Source organism: Aptenodytes patagonicus, chromosome 7 (assembly GCF_965638725.1).
Source record: "Aptenodytes patagonicus chromosome 7, bAptPat1.pri.cur, whole genome shotgun sequence".
Taxonomy (NCBI): domain Eukaryota; kingdom Metazoa; phylum Chordata; class Aves; order Sphenisciformes; family Spheniscidae; genus Aptenodytes; species Aptenodytes patagonicus.
Genome location: NC_134955.1, coordinates 21,576,483 through 21,604,234, shown reverse-complemented (window position 1 = coordinate 21,604,234; position 27,752 = coordinate 21,576,483). Strand labels below are relative to the sequence as shown.

At 39.2% G+C, this 27,752-nt stretch overlaps 1 protein-coding gene across 4 annotated transcripts in view; it reads right to left on the bottom strand.

Moving 5' to 3' along the window:
• Positions 1 to 27,752, bottom strand: part of LRP5 (LDL receptor related protein 5) — a 161,145-nt gene that overhangs the window by 64,515 nt on the left and 68,878 nt on the right. For all 4 annotated transcript variants that reach the window (XM_076344307.1, XM_076344308.1, XM_076344309.1 and 1 more), the window contains 2 exons: positions 17,854 to 18,250; positions 17,211 to 17,382 (listed from right to left, as the gene is read on the bottom strand). In XM_076344307.1, coding sequence (XP_076200422.1) covers positions 17,211 to 17,382; positions 17,854 to 18,250 — 569 coding nt within the window. The remainder of the gene's footprint in view (positions 1 to 17,210; positions 17,383 to 17,853; positions 18,251 to 27,752) is intronic.

Genomic DNA, 27,752 nt, shown 5'->3' with positions numbered 1-27,752 from the left:
CATTAAAATCATAAGACAAACCATAGGGAGGAAAGAACAGATGCCAAAGGAGAGGCAGTGGCACTCCGCAAAGATGCCTTGAATCTCCCCATTTCCTGGCATCAGTAAGTTTGCATTTATGTAGCATTTCACAAACCTTAAATTAGTAAGGCTTCAACAAGCTGGAAAACACTAACCTTCCTCCACTGCAGGGGCACATGATACTGAAACACCCAACCCAAGATCTTGCAGCAAGTCAGTACAAGTACCACCTACTTTTGTCCCCTGGGGATCTACTTTATGCTGGAAGATTTCCCCAGTACAACTCTGCCAGAAACGCCCACTAGCAGAGAAATATCTCATACCGAGGGAAGGAGTGCTGGTGTTCTCTGGATGACATAAGCACTCTGAGCAAATGACCTTCCCAGCTCTAGCATAGGCTGAGGGGTATGACTTCTTCCACACTTCTAACCCTCTCAACTCTTAAACCTGGCCTGAGTCCCAAATCTAACTGCCTCCAGGCAGTTCACTTAACTGAAACATGTCTCAATTTAATCATCTGTAACGTGAAGGGCAATGATGCTCCCTACCTACAAGAGCTCATCAACTTTCTAGAAGTGGGTGCCACAAAGTTTAATCCCTCTCTAAAAGGAAAGTACTTATGTTTCACTGCCTCACAGGATGCTCTTGAAAAGTCGCTGCAAAATACAGTATCTCCCTAAAGGAGCAAACCCAAGGCTGGGCCTTATTAAACCTCTGCTGGGCCATCAGAATGCAACTAGCCTTTAAGAAAAAAAAAACAAACAACAAACCTAGGAGTTTTGTAATTACTACTCTGGAAGAATCTTCAGAACGTCCTGGTTCTGACCTCTGTCACCTCCCAGATTCCCCGTGGAACCTGGCATTAATTGCTCATTCTTCTTGTGCCCAATATTTCCGAATCACTAAGGTAATATCACATCTTAGGCTGGGCCTTGCCATTTTAGAGTAGCAGTTCAGCAGGGCAAAGTGTATCTCTTGTATCAGTTTGGACTAGCAAAAATGGCATCTCCAAAGCACAGCACAGTCTTCAGGAGTAACTTCCAATCTAAAGCATAAATTCACAGGCAGGAGATGTCCCAGCTGTAGTGATTTCTACACAAGCTGTCACAGGTAGTGACAAGTTGGGTGTCGAAAATTTGCTAAAGTTGACATTTTTGTGGGAGCTATGCAAACAAACCCAAGCAATTCTCTTTTTAATGCTCATGACAAATATTTCACTTACACTTTAACAAAGACACGCATTTCTGTGCTTTCAGTCCAGGTCCTGCTTCATGTTGCTACATGCAGGTAGTACTGGCTCTACATTCAGCTGCTGGTTGCAGCTTCTCTTTTAAGCATTTTTATTAATTTCATTTAATAATATGCCACCCATTAGTATTCTGTTCTGACAACAGACTTGGGTAGTTGTATTATTTCCAGTATGAATCTGCACCAGCAAATCCAGTGTTCAGAAACAGTTATACAATGAGAACAGGGAATATATAGTTTATCCATTTATCAGTGGAAAGCAGAGAACTATTTTTGCCAAAAAAGAACACCCCCCCCCCCAAATCACCAACTCATTAAATGGTTCATAGGCTTCAATCTCAAAACCATTTAAGAAAACAGGGTCCACTTAAATTCATACACATTTCTCCATACTGAGCTCCCTCTAGTTGCACTGAAGATTACTAATCAGCATGCCACACGCAAAGTGGATGACACCAATATTGCCACCAAGATGCATGGTTCCCACTTCTATACAATGGTCAGAGGATCATATATTAGGCTGGACAGCAAGTTCTAGAGAATATTCTAGAGAATATTGCTTCCTAACCCCAGATCCTTATGACTCTGCACATACACATAAGGCACACCAAGTACCTATTAAGAAAGGATTTTCTGCATCACCTTAGACCACTGATTCAGTGTCATGCCTCCAGATGCGGCCAAGGTGAATAGGTCTTCTCAGTTATACATGAGACACAGAAACCTTCTGACTCCTACAGGCATGCAGCTGGAGCCCTGAGCCATGAGAGTCAATAATAATTCTACTTCATGAGGCTAGACTGAAGAAAAGTAAAGCAAAGAAAAAACAAAGGAACATACAGAAGAATCCAGTAAAAGCAGTATTAAAGTAAAAGCAATGTTTTTATTTATACCTTACATCACTGGAAAAGGCAATTACATAGCTATTATTATTCACAGACAGCACAGAATTTGGATGAGACTTAAACATCCATTGCTTCTGGGTTAGGAAAACCTCACATGACAAGAGCAGAGCGGAACCTGAGGAGGTAAACTAGAAGATTGACTATCCACACTCTTTGAGCACAATTTGTAAAACCCTCCTTATTGCTACCTGAGTAAGGGGAGGGAGGCCTCAAACCAAACCAGATCTTTCACCATAGACATTGGTGAAATTGATGCATTGAGTTTGTTAATTCTTACTGATTATCTGATAAATTGAAGATCCATTCTGAGATGTTTTCAAGAGACAAGGAGTTTGAGTGGGGACTTTCCTCATGTAGATCTATGCTAACTGCTTGGGGCTAAAACAGAAGGACTCATGATAAGAATGGAAAATGACAACAGGATAGCTGGGTCTACAACCTTGCTGCTTTAACCAGCTTGAAAAGGAGAAACCCCAGGGGAGGGAAACAAAAAACAGTTCTGCTCTCCTAGAGACAGATCTCACCTGCCTTCTCTCCGAGGACACAGCTTTCATGACTAGTGGTTTCTAAAGCAGAGGGGCTCTCCTGTGCTTTACCTGCTAGGTGAGAGCAATGGGGTTTTCAGGCATTCAAAATAAGACTAAAATGTTAATAATACAAATGACAGAAAGGAGGCGAGTTTTATGTCAGAAGCAACTACCTAGGTTCTAATGATGTCCTTCCTGGAAAGTTTCTTCTTGCCTTAAATTTGCCAAAAATGTTTGATATTTTAACAAGGAATAAAACCAGACCCATAGCTAGAAGAAAGGTGCACTCTGTGCTTGCCACCCATTCTACAAATCGTAATGTTTTACTTTTCAAAAGGATCTACATATATAATTATTAAATATACATTATATATATAAACACTATATTAAAAAAAAAATCTTACTGATAATTTGAAAAAGCACATGATCCAAAATTTCATATAATCATGAACTAGTGGGCAACATAATTAAAAATAAGCCAATGCAGTATTTTATCTAAGAAAAACTGCAAGTGTTTTTTTTAGCTAGAAAATAACTTTAAGTCAAGTGAAGAACTGAAAGGCAACTCAGATGAATAACTGGCAAAATATAACCTGAGCAATCGCTTGTCTTTCTAAACTAAGAGCTCTGCTCAAGGAGATTTATAAAGGTAAAACATCCCACGAAGCAAAATTAAGAGGCAGGAAAAAAATTACCGTAAAAATATGAGCTAAGATGGGAATAGTAGTAGGCAAATTTTACAACTGTGAGTGGATGGTAGGTGACATCTACAAAGTGGCTTTAAATGTTGGACAAAAGTCACTGGAGTCAAGGCAAGACGAAAAAGAGCCCAATGTGTTTGTACAATGGCTCACAAGAGGCTCCCAAGGGCAAGGGAAAAGGTGACAGAAATACCTAGCTAGCTGCAAATGGCAAAAGGACAGCAGGTGCCCGTCATAGGTGAAGTCAGTCACACAATAAAGGTGACAAGGAAAACATACGGCACCCCAGACAGAAACCAGCACGCAGACAAAATGTAAAATGACAAGGATAATCAAGATGTCCCAATAGTTGGGATCAAGAGAAGGAAATGACCAACTTGAATACATTTCTCTATGAAGTTTGACACATGAGTGTCCAGCTATGAAAAATGAGTGACAATGACCGTCAGTTTTAAGCTAAGAAAATTACAATTTAGAAAACTACAGAGAAATTAATTATAGAATCTCTTCTCTCCTTAGCCTGCTTGGCGACCTCTTAAAATCTACTTTCCTTAAGAGCACAGGTTTTTTTCTCCTTTTTTCCCCTTTTATTAGAAATATGAACAGCAACCTCATATTACTCCCTTTATTTCCTGTTGCTCTCATTTTTACATTAGCACTTGTGAAAAAAACCACTGCAAACCATGCACAGGCTAAGCTTTAAAAAATTAAGACGGGTATTTGTCAACCTTTTAATTCCTCTGTTAAACAAACAAACAAAAAACCTACAACCCACACAACTAGGAATCCATCGGTAACGGAAAGAGCAATGCAAGGAATCTCTAGACCCCTTCTTTAAAAACTATGAACAGGGAAAAGAAGAGTCTATGAAGAAGGCTGCCCTTGCTAGTTTTCTGAAGGCAGAAAAAAAATGTGAAACAAAGGTCTGAGGAGAAAATTAGAAGCAGCTTTCAAAATAACACCACACAAAACACCACTGTGTTAGGAGGGAAAAATGGGAAGGGGGGAAGAAAAGGCGAGAGGGGAAAAAAGGGGAAAATAAAAGGAAAAAACCGGAAAAAAGAGAAAAAAGCCAATCCAACAGCTTGAGTGCTCAGATCTTAAACATTGACGGGTTTGCGAGTTGGCAAACATTTTCCTTTCGTTTACTATGCTTCTTTAATACTACAGTCCTTTTGAAAAGGGAAGGCAGGAGAAAAATGATTGCACTAAATTTGCATAACTGCACAACACAGGAGATTTATGAGCATTTTTTAACAGTCAAATCAGCCAAACAAATTGTCTGCAGAACTGCAACAGTAAGCTATTGGGGTTCTTACCGTTGGCAACATCACAAGTGTGTTGGAAGAATCAAATCTTTTATCATAAAAATCAATCACAATTCCCATTCTGTTCCTCAATCCCTAAAAAACCCCTCAAAAACCCTGAGTGCTGCTAATTTAGCCTTCTCACTGAAGAATGAATACTAGATAAAAAGGAGCCGACAGCTGGCCCAGAGCCAAAAAGAAAGCTTTCAGGCACAGAAATTGCCGAGAACAATGTTTGTTCTGCACTCAGAAATTTTTTTACATGTAACTCTGTACAGACAAGACCAGCATATCTGGTGACACGTCTAAAAATATACATTTATGATAGAGGATACTGCCTTTTAAAAGAAGAAATAAATTGTAGATTAACGCCTTTTTATGCAAGCTGCAAGGAGAACGATTCCTGGAGCAATTCAATTCAGCACAAGGAACAAGGTTTCTTTCAAAAAGTCACCCTTTAACTGGGAAGGGCGCTTCTTTGCAGGGAGTCTGAACTGAGAAATACGCAGCTCCTTGCTTTCTATTTATAGTCATTCAGGCAGTGAATAGTCTCATTCCAAATGCCACAAGGCATACTCACAACCTTTTATTCCAGAGACCTGATTTGTGTTTCATTTCAAAAAGTCCAGCCCAATGAAAAGAAAAAGAAAAAAAAAAAAAGAGGGGAAGGGAGAGAGAGAAACGGCAACACAACATGCAACAGAAACTTTTTTTTTCCCCCAACTCTTCCTTTATGAAGCTGGTGCTGGAGAGTGTGGAAAAGAGGGGGTTTTTTTAGAAACTTCCCTATGGGAAGGGAAAAAAAGTGTGAGCTTTGGAAGCGCATGCATTTTTACTCATTAACACTGAATACCAGTTGCCCTGCAATTTAAGCAAGTCTGGGGGAAGGAGGAAAAGGAGAGAGGGGTGAGAGCATTTCAATTACTTGGCTTTGAAGGACCCTTCTGAATGAGAAAGAGACAGAAAACACTTGTCAAATGCAAGTTCAAGTGAAAGCCACTTCTGCCAATGAAGTGTGCAGATGTCTGTGGGGGTTCCACTGAACCCTAACTGGGCCTCTATTATGTCTTCATTGCTCACAAAAAGGCAAGGGTCACCTTCAGTTTAGAATAAGTTAGCATCCTTTCCCACAGAATGACTCTGGTCAACCAAGCCAAGCAAAGGAAGTCTTCCTTTGAGTGACTGCTATCCCATCAGCACACTGAAGAATTTTTAGAAAGGCTAAATAGACACAAAAAACTTTGGTCTCATCTACACTACCGACATTTATCAGAAAAATTTCCCACCGTGGCAGGCAATCTTGGGAGAAGTAGGATAGGCTGGTGGTGGCTGTCATGTAAGTCTGTTAGATTTCTTTCTCGTTAGGGCCAGATGATGTGAGTCTCAAAACAGTACTGACAGCTTTCAAAATTTCACTAGTAAGAGGTGTCATGAAAAGCAAGTTCTACACCTCTAATTTTAGCGTGCGTTCTTCAGAAACACAGGAACCCCACCAGGCCAGCCTATCACGTCAGGTCTCCTGTTTCTAACAGCATCCAGGTTCACATGTTTCACAACCAAAGGTTGCAGAAATTTCTGCCGATAGGCACGTGTGGTACCACCACCTGCCTTCCCAGCATTGCTCAAGACAATCCAGCTGGTGCTTTCCAACGTTATCTTCTGTAGTGCTGTGAAATACCATCACCAATGCAGAACCATTAAAAAACCCAACAAAGCTGAAATAGAAGGCGGCTTGAATTTGTGTTTGTGGCACAAAAGTCTAGAAAAGCTCACATCTAAGGTCGCTAAACACCAAGAAGGGTGCGGTGTCCTCCCCAGTGGGTTCAAAGGATTACATATGCGAAGGAGATTTCCAGACACTGAAAGGTCAAGTATCTCCAATACTTTCCTTCCAAAACATCAATAGGAAAATAAGAGCAGGGGAAGGACTTTTTCCCAGTGAGAAGTTAGTTCCCAAACCATGGTGACAAACCAACCTCCCTGATAGGGTATACTGTGCATATTGACACAACTATCCCCAAAATATCAGAGAAACAAGTGTCTCTCAACACTGCTATAAGACAATATTCATGGGATCACAACTCCTGGGCAGCACAAATCACCTTCCCTCTAGGTCAGAGGTAAGCTGTATGGCAAAGCTCAGTAGTATTATTGGAAGAGAACAGGGGAAAGTAGGAAAACAAAAGCAAAAAGGGGAATAGTATTTAAAGAAAATTCCTCATAGCTATTGGCAAACAATATAGCAAGTAACTTCGAGAAGGTTACTAAGTTAAAAACTCTCTTAACTATCCTACCTGCTAGTCTGACAAAGAAACTCCAAGTTACTCCAGCTTCCATAGAAGCTACCTTTTTCTCAGCAACTGGAAAACGACGTATTTATTCTGTGCTAGAAAAGATATCAGGTTCTCATAAAGGGGGGCCCATTTCCACACTTCATAGTTACAGAAGCCTTCGTACCGCTAAATACAAAATCCCTCTTTTAAATACAGGAAGTTGGTCCCAGCAAGGGAAGTAAAGCAGAATTCTCTCCCTAGCAAGTGGACAAGGGTGATTTCATATCAGATAGCCTAAAATAATTCTTCAGGGAGAAAGGAGAGCCAGCAGAGAAGGGTGATTTGATATCAGATAGCCTAAAATAATTCTTCAGGGAGAAAGGAGAGCCTCAAACATGTAATACTCAAATAATTCTTCAACTTTAGTTTAATACATCCTCAGGATTTCCTCTTGATAAACATAGCAAAACCTGCACATACAGAAGTAATTTCTGAGCACTCCACAAAGACGAGCTGTCTTGTCAGTTGCTCGTTTTTTAAGTTGCCCCTTTAAAAAAAGTAGTACAAAACAATATAGTTCCTCTAATTGACAAGATTTAGAGGTCTTTATGACTATATAGCAACCCTAATAAATCATAAATGGTTGTAGATGAAAATAAGTTCATACTGGTACAGATTCCACTATGGAAAGACTCAAAGGAGTATTTAAACTGGCAACTGCCAATATTTGTGGATTTTTCACTTTGAAGCTAATGGATACAGTATCAAGCTGGGCATATAAAAGTTTGGGAGAATCCCTGATCAAGAGCATCCTATGGAGGGTCATTCAATCAAATCATTGTTTGAGAGTTTTCTACCAGTGCATTAAGTGGCATGACTTAACACAGGCTGCATCATCTCCTGTATCCTCTACTTGGGACAAGAAGCCCATGCTGCAACTGCTTCCACACAATGGGGTTTTGCTGCAAAGCTTGTTTTGCTCTACTTCTTTACAGACAAACATTTCTTGTTATTTATGATGTTGAAGGCAAGGTCAACTAATATGAACCTTGCACTTGGAACAGAGTACTGCACTTTTTCATGTTTTTTAGTTCCTGGAAATTGGGAAAAGGGGGGAGGAGGGGAGGTTAATCCAGTATCTCAGCACAACCCTTGATAAAAAATTATCTTTAGTACAGAAAAGGTTCACCTTTATTGTGGAAAATCCATTTATGCCCAACAGTACCTCAGACAGCAGTCTTCACTTCAGACGTGTAGCTGCCTTTTCCATATGCATGGCCTAGACCATGAAGAAAAGAACTGGAGTCTTGAATTTGATTTGGAAGTTATCTGGGAAATCTCAGCTTAAAGAACTAAGAATGTGCTCATGGCACCACATGCTGATGAGGAGACATGGTACAATGTTTTTGGCCCTGGACATTTGCCTTGAGGACTGAAGCCTCCACACCCCTGTCTACTGGGCTGCTGCATTTCAGCCAAAAGGTGATAAAGACAAGACTAACTGAGGCTAGGTCATCATCCACCTGCAGAGGCACATCCCGTCCCATCCCATCCCATCCAGAATGGCAGAAAAAGTTTTACTCAAGACTGCTGAAGAACGGAAAATTATATGTATCTCCAATAGCACTACTGAACACAGGATGGAATTGGCCAAAATTCACGTGTCCCTTATACCAAACACTTTCCTCTTCGAACTGTCATACCTTTCTCTTGCTCAGGGCTCAGACACAAGTTCACCTGGTAGCTAACTCAGAACGCTGAAAAGGGACAGGAGGGAATTCACCTTGATAAGTTTATCTTCTTCCATTCGGTCAATGAGTCTCTCTGCTCTGTGAACACTTCCTTACTACATAGCTTAGAGCAGAAAGGTGCGACACATGTTCTGATCAGCTAAAGCACCTCATTTTGTGAACCTGGATCTGACTTTCTTCAGCAGCTCCCACACTTGGTAACAGTCCTCTTAAAAGCAAACAAAGCTCATGTAGCGCAAGGTATAAAATAATATATTGAAATTCCTAATTAAGCAGTAAGCAAAATACAGACAACTTGATCTTGTAATTAGAAGAGTGGAGCTAGAAGGCTCTATGCTCCTAAACAGGGTATGGACATTGTGTATTAGCAGGTAGAGGCTGGCTATATTTCTGTGTTCCAGAAAGAGGTAGTCTCACACCAGGAAATCCTGAATCAGAGTTCAGGGTTTAGAAACATGTAACACAGCCAGAAGAGTTTAAATTCATAAGAAACCATTAGGATCTGAAATCACTCAGCAGTCTGACCTGCTGAACATTACAGATCATTGTATGTCATCTCAGCAGTCTCTGTTCCCCACTACAGGCTGGTGTACAAGGCTGGACCAATTTCAACATCATTTCTATGGCAGCAAATTAGTTAGGAAAGATCATTCCAAATACGCCTGAGCAGAAAACTCTAAATTCTTTCAGTAGAGGAATTTGAGACTCCACTAACATTCCTGCCAGTCTGAACTGAGGTGCTTATTCTTGACTCCAATCCTGGTGATGAGTCTGATGGTGCAAGCAGAACACAGCTAACAGGCAAATGAGAGAGTGGGGATTCCTGAAGATGAGAGAATAAAAGACCCTCTTCCCCTAGGCTGCCAGGTTTCCTTCTTCTTCCTAAGGGTGCACACACCCTTTTCACTGAAGAAGTACTGTCAGGCTTTATATAATTTTTTAGAATTACTGAGAATCTGTTTTATTCTTTATGCAACTCTCCACACATATTTATAATTGTCATTGTTAAAGCACTGAAGTCAATGATACAGCTCTCTTCCCTCCCAGAAAGCCTGTGTTCCATCCCAGCAATGTCCCTCTGGGAAAAGCAACCATAACTAATTTGTCATCAGTCTTAACAAAGTCCAAGAACTACCAGAACCCTGCGAGAACATTTTAAGATAGTCCTTCCTCCAAATGACTCCTCCTATCCATTCTACAATGACTATCTGGTTGCTGGTAAAAATTTGGTCCCAAGCTCACTAGTATAGATAATTCCCCTTCAGAACCTTAAAAGATACTTAGTTATACGCCAGGTCTTTGGACACTGCTACAAAATAGCTCTCATGTGATAAAGTTTGCTGAGCAGCTCCCTTCAAGTAAAACAAAAAACCCCATCCACCTACAACAGCATTCATGCTTGCTGGTTCTTCAAGCAAAACACATAGCAACACAGAGGCCTAATAGCTATTTAAAACTAATAAAAACATAGTGGTATATAACGCTCACAAACCACATACACAACCTCCAACAAAAAAACATACCCAATGGCCACAAACATGTACACATGTCAGTCCCCCAACAACATAGCTTAATCCCAGGCAGGAGAGCAGTACACTGCAAAAAGAAAAACTAGAAGTGGCACTAGCGGCAGCATTCAAAAGAGCAGCCTAGGTTGCAGAAATATGCTGCTGAACAGAGCTACACGAACAGCAGGGATGTATACACGGCTTGCTAGCCCAATTCTGACATATGCTATTCAACATTAACATCTTATATGTCAATATAATATGGTATGTATCACTTTAGATAGGTAGCACTTGCATCTAGAAAGGATATAATTTACAAATGTACCAAAAGCAAAAAGTATAGGACATAGTGTATATATGCTTCATCTAGGGACCATAGTATAAGCTTCAATTAATAACTTACTTCTAACAATTACATTAGCTGACATTTCTCTGCCACAGTTCTAAATCGAATCAAATGTCACTGAGAAGTTTCAAAAAAATCACTGAAATTAAGGCTCCCTCACTATCATCAATTTAAGTGATTTTATTACTGCAGCTGCCTACTTAGACTGATATCTAGTCTTTAGATCAAGGAGATCCTGTATAAATGGATATATATGGATATATGGTATATATGGATATATATTTCTATATTTCTATATAGAGGACTATATATATATTTCTATATCCATTTCACTTTTCTGTTCTCATGTATTAATACAAATATGCAGTGTGGGGATTATTTACATTAATATAAACTAGGTCTTCTGAAATACACTTATATTTATACAAAAATGATGCTTTGAGTTTTTTATATATAATTAGCATGTGGCAACAAGTTTAAATTAGTTGTTCTCTCTCTGAGATTTGCCTGTTTCAATAAATCAGTCCAGAATATCTCCCAAGTAGTTTATTACACTACATAGTCTTTTTAATCCTTCGGTGAAAAATGCCAATGCAAAGAAACACATACACAAAAAATGTATTGGTTATGAGAAAATGTCTCACATATAAATTAAATATTGCATTTTTTAGGTCAAACAACTGGAAAACAAAGCATAGTATGTGAAGTACACTCAGACTTGTTTAGAAAAAGCAGCCTTAAATTAGTTTAGCTGTTAATTTTTCTCCCCAGTACAATTGACTTCTACAAAGCCTACTCCCATTTAAGTAGCAAATTGTTCCAAATGTCATTTTACACTATTTATGCAGAATGCAATCAACAACAAACTAATTATAAAGATTGTTTCCTAAAATTTCAAGGACTGCCCACATAACTGCCTCTTGGAAAACTTTTTCAGTGAACTCCAGGATTGTCATCTGGTGCTGACTTACACTTTAGACTTAACACCTTACAAACTTGCAAAGAACTACTGTACAGAATTATGAGTCTTCTGCAAGGATGTTTGTCAATAGAGGGGAATGGGGGGGATGATGTGAAGCTGCCAGAAGGGATAGTCTGCATAACATTTATTCCAAGAATACTGCACAAACTTAAGTAAAATGTATACATAATAACAGGCACCTGAGAATTCAGTAATTGCTCATTATGCAATTATACCTTAGGCACTTTAAGCAAATGCTGAAGAAATAATACATGGGAAAACCTGGTTAACCACAAAATTGTTTTTAAGGAGAATTAGGAAACTTTACACGTGGATGCCATTGGGTCTTTGCTTCTGTCTCTGCTGGAACCCTGTAATCCTTATTAACCTGCTGTTTGTTCCTGGAAAGTACCTTTTCAGTAAAATCCAGAGTTCAGTTGGATTAATCCATGCCCCTTACTCGTAGCTGAAGCTGTGTGGACAAACACATGATTTTGACAGACACAACTCAAAATTTCGTTTATCTTTTTCCTTGCAGTGCACTTTGCCAAACTAATTTAAAAAAAAAAAAAAATTAAAAGCTGGGAACAATGTTACCACAGGGTGCCAAATTTGCAGCAAATAGGCTCCTGTCATGCAAAATTTTGACAAGCCTTGCCAAATGGTTTCTTCAGGATGCAAACTGCTTGTGAAGTGACTGGGCCCTTTGTGTTGCAGCTGAATGCTGCACATGGGAAGGTTAGGAAAGGGTTTTTGCCAGGAAAGGGGAAATGCTGTTTTTACCCCCTGAAGTTTTACACGCACAAATAAGAACATACATACTCTCCTGGTATAGGACCCTGCTTGGTACCCTCAACAGCTCTGCAGAATTTCTTTTCTAATTGTGGAAAAGTGCACCCAAAAGTAATGTCAAAATGTGTTACCAAAACCAAACAAAACCACCCCCAAAACAAACAAACAAACAAACAAGACAAACCAGAGACATTTACAGTACATTTCAAACCCGAGGTCCAGCAAAAATAGGACTGATGTCTTCAGCTTATCAAATTTCCAAGCTGTACAAAGTTCAGTCACTGTTTAAGAATTTTGTATATGAACAGGCCTTCCCAGGGAGAGTAAGATGACTCCCTGCAGATCTAAAATACCAAAAACCAGAGCAGGACACCAAGCAGAGATATGCACAAATATGCACAAGCTATATTCACTCTTGTTTTTTTCTATATGGAAAGCAGTTGAAGGCATGCTATGTGATGAAAGCAATTCTCATCTACAAGCAGTTCGTCGGAAAGCTACAGTGAGCTGGGACATTTTGAGGCAGGTGAAAGTAGATGGATAGAGGAAAACAGTGGAGATGGGAATTTTCTCCTTTGCCTTATGCCTTTCGCAGATCTTTGGTCTCTGGAAAATTTCCAGTTGCTTCAGGAAATATGGGACTGCAGTTTTTAGATGAGAAAACTGTAAAGTGACAGCACTGCAAAAGCCCAAGAGAAACCAATTGCTCTGAAAAGGCGGCGATGGGAGTAGAGGACATACAAGGCAGCACGCAGCGATCCACATGCTGCATGCCACCTTCTTTGCCTTCTGCAGTAGAGTGCTGCAGCAGAGTGCCACTTTCTGAACCACGTAGGGGCCCTCCAGTTGGTTGAAGTCTTTGTCCTTCAGGAGCACTCAACATAAATCTGGTCATAAAGTCATTTTAGATGAAGCAAGAACTCTCTCCTTGCAGTATAGCAACAGAGTAAACCACCCAAAACCTCATCAACTTTTTCTTTTTTTTTGTACCTAATGAATTACAAAATAGTTACAGCTTACTATCTGCTATCCCACCTATGCTGGTTTTAGGTGTTAACATAAACTAAATTTATCCAGTAACATGCTTCAAGGTAGTTTTAGGTGCTTACCGGGAAAAAGAAAACTCCTAGCTAGGTCAACTATAGTATAAAATACAAACGCATATCCTCAACTTGCAGTCAGCTGTTTTTTGTTTCTGACAGGCTGTGGATGCAACAGACATACACACACATACAGAACAAATCACTGAGACATCAGCTGCATTGGCAAGCCACTTAAATGGCATGCTCTTGGCAACAGAACACATGCATGAGAGAATGAGTTTATGCTGAATAACTTCAAAAGCAAGTAAAAGTCGAAATGCCCCACCTCATGCACCATACAGTGAGGTTTCACATGTGCTGGGGCCGGAAGAGTAGCACAAATTATGGCTTACTGGGAAAATCTAGAGTGTCGACAGAACCTCTCAAACACAGAAATCTTGCAGGAAAGGGCTGTTAGTTTACAAATACAGCAAGATGAGCAATAAATGTGAAATACAATCCATTGGATCAATTTGCTTCTATTCTAAAATATTACCTTAGCACACTTTTTTCATCTTGTAGATGAGTATTAATGAAAAGAAGCTCTATTAGAGACCAATCTCAAACTGGCCAGTATCTGAGCTGTGTCTCTGACTGGTTAAATCACACAGCTCTTTCCCAAGTGAGCAGAATATACAAACGTGTCTGGCATGTCTTCCAAAATGGAAACTGAAAATTTGTTTTCTAATGGAAGTTCTGCAATAGACATCTAACATCCATTTCTACTGATAACATGCCAGTGCCGTTTTAATTCGTGCCAGTCCAGAATGGACCACGACAAACCCCTTCACGGCATGGTTCAGAACTGCGGGCAAACACACATGATTTTTTTCCCCATCATATCCTAAATGGGCCTATTCAGATATTTGTAAATACAGCCTCAGAAGGAGTCTGTTCATGATAGCTAACAAAAGTAAACTCCAAGCATAAAGAGAAAAAGTGCAAAAAGAAAAAAAAAGGGGGGGAGGAAGACTTAAAATGAGAGTATTTACACCTGTTTTAATATAAGAAAATGTGGAATCCATTGCTACGAGCATGGAGATTTCACTCTTTGTGCTAACAGTTAAAATGGGGTTGCACAATATATAGGAATCAATGTATCTACAGATGTCACAATCCACTTCATGTAAAGAATAACTTCTGTTTGCAAGACCAAGTGAACCACCCTCTTCTCTCTATTTTTGCAAATAGAAGAGACCCACAAAAAGTAAGTATAATAAGGAAAAGAAAAACTGAGGGAATAAAAAGCCCTTACTTTGGCTTCTCTGATTTTCCTAAACTTTGATGCCAAACCAAACAGTATTGCCGGCTTCGCCGCCTTACAATGAAGTGAGACAGACTGAATAGACTGCTTAAACCCATGAAATGCATTGCACAACTACGGTCCCAGCTATAAAAGGTGGCATCTGGAACGTTCCCTGTCCTGCAGGCTGAAAGGTAAGGGGAGACAGGACCTCTCTGAAAGTCATCAAGCCCCATACTTAGCTACTGCGAAACACTGAAGTTATATTTCTGGAGCTAGCAGTCTTGCTTCTCCTCTTCCTGAGGGAAAAACCTTTAGAGAGCAAAGTCATTCCTCAAAATTTATTTATCTAAAAATGCTGCATATGCTACTCCCCCAAACAACATGAAAACTCAATTGACTTCACAGGCCATGACCCAGGGAAAAATTTCTATATTGCTTTTCTTAGGTATTGGTAGAGAAATAGACTGTTGTAACAGTATAGTCAAAACACGACTTCAGCAAATAGCTTATACCATAGGAAGAAAATTTTTAATTATTGCTTTAAAGAGAAAAAAACCCTTTTTTTCTGAGTCTTTACTCTCACATTCTGGTTTGATAATTGTTTTTATTAATTGATTTCAATTAGCTAGTTATTCTCCTCGTCTTACTTTGAAGCTAATATCAAATTCCCTGGAGAATTCCCTTTTCAAATTAAAATACTCAGAGCTAATTATTTAGCACCTTTAATTTTCAAACTGTTCTTCCAATATCTTTGTGCAAGATAAACAGCTACTTCACACTAAGAACATACCACAACCAGGACAAGGGACTTATGGCCACCGGTCACCTGGAGCTTAACAAGACATTAAAAAGGAACATTTGTCTGGCTGACAAATCTAATGATAACAGAGTAGGAATTTTTGAATTTGCCTGATCTCAGGTCACGTCTCATGCTGTCATCCAAACCCTCGGGTTAATCATAACCTACTATAACAACTTTAGATTGAGGTTCAAAATCCAATTTTTCCTTCTTAGAAATATGAGCACAAGTGGCCAGTAACCAGATGCACTTCTTAAACAACTATTTTATTTAGAAACTAAGCACTGAGTGTGGTGGGGAACACAAGAGGATCTTAAGCAACTGTTTGAGACTTCTTCACAACATCTGGCTGTATCCATATTCTCTATCCATATCCTCAGCTGTCTCAAACTAAATGGACACACTCGTGCAAGTAAGCCCGCTACTACATACAGGTCTTCAGCAACTCCATGAACATATCCACAACAAATGTATAAAATGGCTGTTGATCAGTATTCCTAGATTACACAAAAGCCATGTGCCTTTCTACATCACAATATTATCAAGTTCTATCAATTTGCTGAATTTCCTCAGTTGAATACTGTTGTTGTTAATTCACTGAAACCTCAGAATCCCATGAACACACGCTCAGAAGCCCAAAAACACCTTGCCCCAAACCTTCATTCTAACTCTTTCAGTTATTTAATTTATCACCTTCTGCTCTGAGTGAAACTACTTTGGGACTCAGTTCTCTGCAGCGATTCTAAGACCTGTTTCAATTTTGTGGCAGCACAATTATTCTTTTAGATTAAGATTTAATCATGGGATACTAATGCAAAAACAAGGGGAAAAAAGGCATCTGCTTTAGGAGAATGTCTCTTGAAACATCTCAGGCCTCCCCGGCACAATTGTCAATGTCTATGACTAGACAGTACAGATGCCTGCTTTGACCATATTTTAAACTTAAAGCAGTGAATCTCCAGAGACACTTCACTACCTCACTCCTGGGAGCACATCGTAACAAATGAGCGGATAATTTGTCCAACTTTGTCTAGTGTTTGAGCAATAGGTAGACAGGATAAATTTTTTGCATTTTAAAGAAAATTCTTTCCAAAGAAAGGGGGGCAATAAGGTAATCACAGTGTTCTGTTGACATTCTTTCAACAATTAAGAAAGACTAAATATTGTCATAAATGTTTATACAACATTGTTAAGAGGATTTCCCCTCCTCAAATTCAGAGGTAGAATGCCTACATTGTTTTCAAAGCAGGTGGTACATTAAAAATTACTTCTTGTCCATGCACCTGGACACCACATAATCATTAAGGTCCTGAAATATGGCTCTCTAGGGCCCCCACATCCACCTTCTTCTGTACACAAACCTTGCATCAAGTCTTTCGCGTGCAGCAATTTTAGATACTAGTTCTAAGCACCACAGACAAGTCAAAACATCTTTTAAAGAGGTTGTACCCGAGTGTCCCAATTTGTTGCAAAAGCCTCAGGTAAAACCTGAGATTTCAAGCAATTAAATTACACTTGTAGCACTGTAGACATAACAAACATAACATTACTTGCAAAAGTTTTCTGAACCACATGAATGTGTTTCCTTTCTTCTCAAATATGTCGTTATGCTAAATATCTTGTTAATATTAATGAAACAACAGACTCCTCAAAAAATGGATAAATGTATCCAAGACGTAAAGCGGCACATGAGATCAGCACTTGTTTTCTAAGAATGCACCCAAGTATGGCTCTATTACTCACCTCAATTTTATCTGTTTTTGCATCTCCCCAGTAAAGCTTATCTTTTTCAAGATCCAGTGCCAAGCCATTAGGCCAACCTAGGGATGTGTTCACTAGAACTCGCCTTTCTGATCCATCCAAATACGCACATTCTATCTTTGGACTTTCACCCCAGTCCGTCCAATACATGTAGCTGTTAAAAAAAAAAGAGGGGAAACAGTCAATGCATGTAACATTTAAGACAAAAAAGCGTCAAGATCTGTCCTGCTTTTGAAAGAACTTACTAACTTTCTGCTTCCCCAACTGCAGCAAACAAGCCAACTCGAAGTTTAATTAGCGATGACAATATAAAGTTTGAGCACTAAATAAATTAAACTATTGAAAATGTGCAGTGGCCCAATTCTTTCATAGTTATGATAACACTGAAGATGCAGAGAAAAGAAAACTCAACCAAACACACAATGTATAGGTTCACTGAAGAGCACTATATTTAGAAGTCACCTTTTATATACACAGTATTAAAGGGATGAAGCAAGGGAAATCCAGTTATTTCCAGAACATTTGACAAATATTACACACATCATCATGCAATTTGCAGATTTTCAGTTTCAGGAGACTGGATCCAAAGACCTATCACAGGGCTATCAATAAACACAAAACTTACCCCATTACAGGATTGAGCACTATTGCTCGAGGTTCATCTAGGTTTTCTGAGATAAGGATCTTTCTTGATGTCCCATTCAACCGGGTCACTTCAATGCGGTCTGTTCCAGTATCAGTCCAGTACAGGTTTCTTGCCACCCAATCCACAGCAATACCATCTGGATGGTTGATTTCTGTGGTTACCAGAGTCTGTGCTCCAGAGCCATCAAGGTAGGCCCGACGAATTGCCCGGACATCATCATCAGTCCAGTAGATGTAGCCTTCCACAGGATCGTAGTCTATGGCAATTGCATGTCTGATATTGTCTATCTGCAGAATAATGTCAGTGAAATCTGGCATGTCCAGGGAAATCCTCCTCAAGTCAGTCCTTCTAGCAAGCAGCAAGACTTCTTCAGCACCTGGGGAGAAAACCATTCATGGTATCATTTCCTTTGCTATTGATGTGAACACTTCAGTACAGCACAGCAAGCTGTGAACTGCCACTGTCACTACAGTACGAAGAGATTTCCTTAAAATAAGGACATCAAACTTTCATTGACATATATACTTCTCTGAGCAGAGAGTTACTCCTAATCAGTTGTTCTCAACTAGCTACTTGTGCTGGCACTCTTATTTCGCAATGACAGCATCTTTCTCCTGGCCTCCTAAACTAATATGGAACATAGCAATCTCTATCTAGAATCTGAAAGAAAGAAAGAAAAAAAAATTTGGCGGAGGTATGTCCAAGTATTTCATCACATTATATAGAATTCCTCAGCTCAGCCAAACTTCCCACTAGCTGTATCAGTGCATTAGACGTGGTTTTCACACACAAGCCCTACATAGTAAATGCAAGGGCTAACAGAATACTTGAGTATTTTGTAAACAAATTACATTAATGATTTGCTCCAGACAGCCCAACAAGAAAGCAAGTCGCAACTACAGCAAGCATTTCTCATCTGGCCAAAGTTGATGCAAAACTAATTCTCAGGCAATAGGATTGTTGCTCTTTTCTCTCGTCTATTCTTCCTCCCCACTGCAAAGTTTTACTGCTTGTGGGGAAAGGGTGCCAAACAACAACCTGGAGCACATTTCAAAGACAAATGGCATCTTCAGTGTCGTCTTTCTGGCAACTTCTTTTATCAGTACAAAAAGCTGGACACACAGGAAAACATCCAGTTGCCTAACAAATTTTCTCCACATTCACCCATGCATGCTTCAGCACAAAAAGAGCAATATGAGTATGTGTCTTTCTCCTACTCTGTTACTAAACCAATGCTGTGTAGTTTGAAAACTGACAAGGAGTTTTTATCATTTAGCAACACTCCAAAACTGGAAACCAGAACAAAGTCACTTGTTGCATTTCATCCAGACCAGCAAACACCAGCAGGAGGTGGTAACTTCCAGTTCCCACCAACAGCCCAGATCGAATGAAAACGGTCAACATGGGACATATCTTTTGAGCCCACAAAGAATAACAGAAATTCAAATCCTCATGAGAATATTCTTCTAGAAATAATTCCACCTAGGCATGCATATGGAGTTCTGGAGACTCAGAGGTTGAATCTATTGCACATCAAAAACAAATTCACATTCACTTTGGGAGGTGGACCGTGCTGCTGTTTGCTTTTAGGTTTGGAAATCAGAGCTTAGTCTCCAAATATCTCAGAAGCTCTGAAAAGAAACAGTGCTCAGGCTGCAAGTGTATCATAAAAGGAAAGGATCTAGAAAAGCAGTGTTGTAACATCACCTAAACAAGTTTGCTACACAGCACGGAGGACATAGTTTGATGTGCACTTTGAACTACCTCAAGGCACCGCAGCTCCTGAATGAAGCGGTGCTGCCTTTCTCCCTACCATGGGCTGCTTGTTCTCACTTCTGTATCACCCCTTCTCACATGCAAGCACAGCATGGCTGTGTTGCAAACCACACTAAAGAGCTGATCCAAACAAAAACTAACTCAACAGAAATAAAGCCATCAGCCTAAGTTAACAACCAGATTGGTTCACTGCAGAGCTCCACAAACACTTGTGCTGGCACGAGAAGGGACTCGAGCAAGAACGCTTCTTCCAGTCAGTTAGCTGACAAGGTTTTGTAACTATAGCATCAGTTGCACCAACAAACTTTGAGGGAAGGCTTGAGTAGAAGGAAAGCAACAATAACTCGGAGCTCAAAAACCACGTGGAGAAAAGGGAGGAGGGAAACCCCATCCATTCTTGACAGCAAAGCAAGACAGATGTGTACCATCACATTTCCTTAATATAGATTTTCTAACTTCAAAGGTTGCAAAATAAAAACAGGTTTTCAGGAAGAGTGTTTCTTATGCTTGAAACTTCTGCTCGCTTCTCTGGACATAGCAAAACTAGTAACCTGTTGCCCAAGTTGAGAAGGGAACAGCCCTAGGTGACCAGACAACTTATAAGGCTTCCTTCCTCCATTGCGCCCTTAGGTAAGCACAGCAACCGTTTTTCATTTTTTCAAGTTTCCTTTCTGTTAAGGGAACAACATGCATCAGCAATCCTTAGAAGGCACTGCTAGCAAAAGTATTTATTTTCAAAAGCTTTATGAATCTCCTGGATTTTAGCACCTTTACTAAATAAAAATAATGGGATACCTAAAACAGCATTTGATATTTTACATCATGCTTAAAAATGTTGGTTTACTTCCTGAACAGTAAAAAAATCAATCCATCAACTGTTTTCTTAAAAAAGACCATGGTGGACAGCAGTCCAATATACAGCTTATATCTCCTCTTCTACCATGCTTCTTTGCTAGATGTATATTCCGACAAATCATCTTTGAAAAATTAACTACATATAATGGCAAACAGCGTGAATGAAAGGTGACACTGTCAACTACTTCACCGTAACTACTTCAGAGTACATCAAATGTGATACAATTCCCAGACACCTATTTTAAAAAGCTACCTGGGAACAAAAGCAGTCCATAGTCTGTGATGCTGTTCTCGCTCTCCACATCAAGGATTACCCCAAGAACAGTAGTCTCGGGGCTACACTAACATCTCTGGATTAGAAAACAGGTCAAAACCAAGACAATATGGAGAGAATCAACTTTAAGCAGAAAGGGAGGATCTTCAAAATAGTAAAAGGGTTGTATTCAAAACTGATCTATGCAGTGTTAAAAACGGTATTTTTATGGAGCCTGTTCAAATAGAAAGGCTTTTAGATCTCTTTTGTTTCATTAACTTATTTGTGTTGACATTTTGTTAGAAGTACTTAACTAGTATCAAGCCCCATGGTGCTAAGTATTAAACATATTTGTTTTTTTCTGACATTACCATCTCTAAAGAACATACAGTGTCACCAGACACTGGTTTGTCCAGAGCGTGTTAGCTTGACAACAGCAGAAATGAAAAGGAACCCTGGTCATATTATATATGGATTAATATATTATTACCTCCAACAGTACAGATTGCGGACCACCAAATAGTCTCTTTACAGGAAAAATTTCCAAAAGGTCCTATTTCTTAATACATTTAAACACACAGAAAACATTTGATTTTCTAATGCAAATTAAATTTACACCTTAATAGCCAAAGGGGGGGGGGGAGGGAATCACTGTTAGAGAGAGCACCTGCAAAGCAGGACACTGATCTGCAACTGCAGAGATCAGAGAGCAAGCTACAACAGCATAGCAACTACAGCAGAAACAAATACCTCATGTAACAAAGTTTTATGTCTTGCTTCTATGTTTCTGAAATATTTCACTTGTGGGAGTCAAAGTAAAACCTCCTGTTTAGTGCAAGTTAAGTAAAAATTCAGGCCTCAAAACTCAATGTGGAAAGGGGGATGTATCTGGTCATCCACGTGCTCTACAAACACAGAAGAGTTTTAAATGATAAATTAATTTTAAATTATTTTAGCTCAACTGTGTCAAAAAGTGAGCGGCACTGCAGCTGTTCAGCCACCCACAGCACTCTGAGTTTCATATCCATCTTAACTTTTGAATTTCTACTATATTAATGTGTCTGCAATCATAATCTTAATATTAAAGTATGAGTAGTGTGAAGCAAAGGAGCATCAAATACATGCCTAGCAACTGATAATGCAGCAATTACCAATATTACATTTATTTCTAAGACGACCAATGTTACAAGCATCATTGCATGGGAACAGACAGATTAGAATCAAATGCATGTTTTGCCTCTTCACACAACTGATTGCAGCTTTACCTTGGTTCACCGTGAATAAGGTCAGAGTTGAACGTACCAGAGGAAGGAACTGGCAGTCTAAGACCCAAATTATGCCTAGAGATGCTGGCTAGACAACAGGCTGAAAGACACTGTTAATACCCCCCTAAAATTCACAAGTAATACCAAAACAGTCTTTAGTTCCTCACAGCAGCAATAATTGGACTCAATTTTATTTCATCCAGCTCTGTCATATGTTCACCTGTGCATATGATCACACATTCACTTGCATACAAAATAATATTTTGACCAGGAACAGGACAGCCAGGACCCCTTGAATCAGCAATTACACGATGACTACAACCTTCTTGCAAAGGGAAGAAAACAATCCTGTTTCTGACATATTCAGCTACTCTGGTTTTTTCTGCAGGCAAACACTACTGTAGAAATATTCCCAACCTCAGTTCTGTCCCACAAACATACATGGCTAAAAACGAAAAGGGAGAAGAAAACTTTTTTCTGCTGACCTAGCAGACCAGAAAAAAAATCTTCACTTCAGTTGACAACCAGGACAGCCTATTGGTAGTTGAACCAGATGCTTCTTAGGAAATTTCTAACATACCTCTAACTGAGACTTATGGGAAAAAGAAATAATAAGGGGAATGAGCTACTTGGCCAATTTAAAGTTCTGGCTGCTTGGCAATTGCTACTGTAGAGATGCTTAACTTTAAGTCAAATTATTACACAGCAAGACTCTTGACAGACATGCATCTACATCCTTGGACTTAAACACATGAACAGAGAAAATGTTATCACAGCATATCTCACTACGTTCCACCCCCCACTTGAAAGTTGGTAAAAGATCATTATCATGGGTAATTTTTGATAGGTGTAAAAATCCTGGCTTTTAGGACAACGCAGTCTAAAATCACAGTGTTGGTTACAAGCATATTTCACTCTTAACAAATTTCTGCTAGAGAAAAAAAAGTTGGCAGCAGGCTCTGAGCACATCACTAGGAGATGAGAACTTGACATTGGTTCTCTCTAAAAACCTGGACAAACACGCTTGTCTGGCTCATTAGTTTTATCTGTATCATGGAGGTGTTTTGATTATTAATGTTGGTAGGAATGTTTTCAGGGCTACAGAAGTGTTATGCTGTGACTTGCCTAGTGTTATCCTAGATACCCTAGAACCTGCTTAATACATTACAGCTAGCCATTTACCCAGTGCTAAAGTGCTACGGCATTTATTTAATTAAATTAATCTTCAAAAACCTCTCTCACCACAATCACTTTTGTAACCACATGATTAAGAGATTCCCAGCAGAATTGCCAACTGCTATAACATGGTCATATATAACACCATACGATGAACAAAAGCCTTTTTGGGGGGGAGTGGGGAATGCAAGCTATTCCAACATCACAATTGCAGCAACCACACACTTCAGCAGAAGTTTATGTAAAGTCCTCTATGCAAACCATAGATCAGAAAAACAGAAGGAATTAGGTCCCTCTAAAGTTTCCATTTAGAAAGACCCACGGTTCAAATTGTTTTATTTTTCCAACTGGTTTAAACTTTGAACTGTTTATTTTCTCTAGTCTTTTTTTATTCAGCAAAAGCTTTCTGCAGACCTTCCACAGAACTTTTCAGTAGGTCTAATATCCATAAAAGTTGAACTGTTCTGTTTAATATGCAGAACAATATCTGAATTTAAAAACCAACCAGAACAGAAAACAAAATAATACCATTCAAGGCAGTTATTCTCACTCCCTGAAGACTATATTCTCTCTTTGCAATCAAGAAATCCTATAGAAACAGGTTGAGAGACTTATTTTTTTTTGCTCGTATATGTGATGCTTTCCTCCCACACCCAGTAATCAATTATTTTTAATATCAATGCTAGGAATAGTGTTTGCTTTGATTTGGTTGGTTTGTGCTCTCATTATTAAAAATTCATGCTTCAGTGTTGGAAATGGCAACTGTATTCTATTTGCAAAATTAACTGCAATCAGAGCTGATGGCAGCAAAGCAGGCCATCTCACCAGCTTGACAAGAGCTTTTTTTATTCTTCCCTTGGCCCACTTCACATTTGACAAGTGACAAGACATCTATAATACAGTAACAAATGCTCCAATTTATTCACCCAACCTAAACAAATGTAGACCGCAGTGGTTGCCTCTGCTAATCTATGCCAGAAAACGCCATGCTATTCCTTTCCCATTTGTCTGTCTGCTAATTAGGCTAGAACAATGCTCCATTGTGGGACTCTTCCCCCAGTTTTATGTATGTGCATGTGCATGCATCTGCACGTATAGACTCAGTCTATTTACAGGCAACTTTGGAAATCTCTATATTTGTGGGGAAAAAAAATCAGATAAACTGTAAAAATGGAAAAGCTTTTAGCTCTTCTCCAAAGAACAAAATAGTAAGCACTTTTCAAGAAGAGTGCGTTAGAAGTACTTTGACTGCAGGCAACTCTCTTACAAGCTGTTTGAGTACAGCTATCTCAGCACTCTTGATAAACTAAAACGATTTATCAGAAAAGCAAGGCATTTTGCTAGTTGCTGTAATACAGTGAAATACCTGGCAAAGTTTCAATGTACGGCAAAAGGGGGGGGGGGGGGGGGGATGCCCACAGAATATGGGGGTGGGAGAAAATTTCATTATTCTGAATGGAGTGTATGAAAATAGGTAACATTGCCATGCTGTTTAATAATGTCTATACTACATGTGCTTTAAAGAAAGAGAAGCGAAAGTTGGAAATGTTAAGTGGTAAATCTGAATTTTTGCCAATATTCAAAACAATTACAATGTCTTGCACAAGGGTTTAGCATTAGCTGCTCTTCATACCACAGGAAAAATGATGTAATGAAACTCACTATGAGAGGTTTAAATCAACAGCACTGTGTAAAACCCCATTCCTGCTATTCAACTTCCACAGAAAATAAAAATATTTAAGGAGTTGAAACAAACTGTGGTAATACCTAGAAATAAATGGAAATTCTTTTTATATATTCTCCTTGGGTACCTTCACAGAGCCAGTTGCAACGTGAACAGCACTACGCATCCCAGTTCAGGTCTTTATTTATCTTCCAGTCTGAGAGGAAGAGAGCTTCGTACTGTGTGATGGCAATGGGCTGGAAAAGCTGGCAATGTACTCTCCCACTTGACACTGTGGACTGGGGAGAGCATGCAACGCACATCAGGTTTACCAATTTAAAACCGAGAGTTGTGTGCGGTGGGAGTATGCAACCAACAAAATAGAAACAGGAAAGGTTTCTTTGAAAGAATGTTTTGAGTGCCCACATTCAGACAGGGCTTGATTTAATTGAAAGGTAAGTAGGCATAAGGAAAACTAACACTTGTGACAAAGAAAGGAAATACCAGAACACTCACATAACTCATAAATTACATCACATCTGTCTGCATGTTACAGTGAAAAGCTATTGTCTACTGTTTCTTCCATTATCTCAGTAGCAGACTTCTAACAGTTACTTTGCCTGAACCAGAAAAAAAAACCCTACAATTCAGACTTTTGACACATTCATACGGCCACTAAAAAACCCCCACAAACAGAATATTAATTAAACTCTACAGCTGATAAGATCATTAGCACAAAACAGCTGACTAAGACAAAAGTAATGTTTCTTCCAGAGAAAGTCGTTGCAACACAGAAGTCATAGTTACCCTACTCTAATTTAGGACTGAGCTTCCGTGAGACACCTTAAGTTTCTGTATACCCAGTACTATACTTGCGAGCACAAAGCTTTCTAAAGTTTTTGTAAAGTTACTACTGACAGAGGACTAGATAACTCTTATGAAGACTTACTCAAAATAGCATTAGTATAACAGTCATAACTGCACTGGTAGTAACCAAAATCAAAGATCAGCACAACTGCCTGTCTATCGCTGTACCAAGCAAAGAATCTGCCCTTATACAGAGGTTTCATCCAAAGGCCTCAAAGCACTTGAACAACTAAGTCTTACCCCCTCACCCCGAGGTCTGTCTATACTACATGTGCTTTAAAGAAAGAGAAGCGAAAGTTGGAAATGTTAAGTGGTAAATCTGAATGTTAACTTACAGATATCATAGTCCCAGCTTCTACTTATTATTAACAAAAAAATGAACATCCCTTTGCACAGAATTCTTAATAACAGTTCATCGCAAGCCATAGGAAAAAGGATGGGCCAAGAAAAAGTCTGTCAGAAATCCACACTGCTAGAAAAAGGCTACAGTCTTTGGATTCTGGCATTTCCTTGCAAAGCATGGTTTTAAAGTTTAAATGCACCTATTCTCTGCTGGAGATATATAACCCCACTGGCTCAGAGTAAGGAATCACTGCCTTTAGAAGTGACAGCCATTTTACCACCTAGCTTCTGTTAAACAGTTTTGGCAGTGACACCTTCAAATATACACAGACGATGATCAAAAATTCATTACAACCCAACAAGATACATAATATTTTTTTAAAAAATACTGAACAGAAATACACTTGAAATAGTTTTTCTACAATCCTACTTCTGTTGACTTCTAATTGCAGGCATTTCCCACTCACCAAGAGACCTTGAACATATTAGTTTCCCTGCACTGCTGTCCTCCTTTACACAGAAGTAAATACTTTACATCCCACAGGCCCTCTCTGAGGCTGATAGCTATATATAATGCATTGAAATTTAAGCATTACTTATTATGTTCCAAGTATGATGGAGCCACAGAAAATTCAATTCTGAGCGAACACAATCATCTGTCAAAGGGTAAACAACATGGAAAAAACTTATAAATAACTGTAAATTAGGGTTTGCAAACCTAGGGAGTGTCTCAACCTCACTGTTGCTACATTGATGCAGTAAATTAGAGCTTGGCCACCCAATGTTTGAAGTGGTAGTTAAGCTACAGCACTCAACAAGCTATCACTGGGTCTTGGTAACTTTCCCTGTGCATGTACCTAGCCCATGGTGAATGCAAGGTAACAAAGTTTACACGTAAACCTTTTCAGTGCAGACTCAGGGTGTGGTCTTCCTGCAGCATAAAACCGGAATCAATCCAGAGACTCAATAGTGCTGAAAAGGGAGAGTGTCGCTTTTTCCTTTACACACACACAAACCACCACCACCACCACCACCCCCGTAACCACACACAAAATGAGCTAGTTACCATCTCTAACTAGACGGTGTTTTAGAGTCCTGGAAAGCAGTCATCAATCTGAAACGTGCACCAAAGCCTGAAAAAAGAGCTTCATTCACTAGCCTGGCAAAGCCACTGACAGAGCTAGAAGGTGATATGGCAGACCTTCCAGAATGTTCCTCACTCCCTCCAGGTGTCTTCCTTACAGCATGTTTCTAATGGCTTTTATCCAATGAAATTATAAACAAGGCCATTTCCGTATGAGGCTATTTCATTTTGTCGCTACACGAAGTACTCCCTATTCAGGAGGATAAAAGTTGCTATGAATAGAAAGTAATGTAATCTTTTCATACAGATGAAATAAAATCATAAACATAACATATTAACAAAAGCAAGAGGAAAACAGACTCAAAACAAACAAGATCTACACATGAATGAAAGAAAAAAAAAATACTCATGAAATTTTTATGAAATGAAGTAGAAACAGAAGAGGTAGCCGCTAGATTCTAGATTGTCAGGTACCCATTGCTGGACAGTTTTTACAACCCTTTCTGGTGTATTGCAAAGGTATCTCAGTGAAATATAGTTCCACATAATACTATTTCTTACTGAGTAAATAACATGCTAGCCCATTGTTTTAGTGCT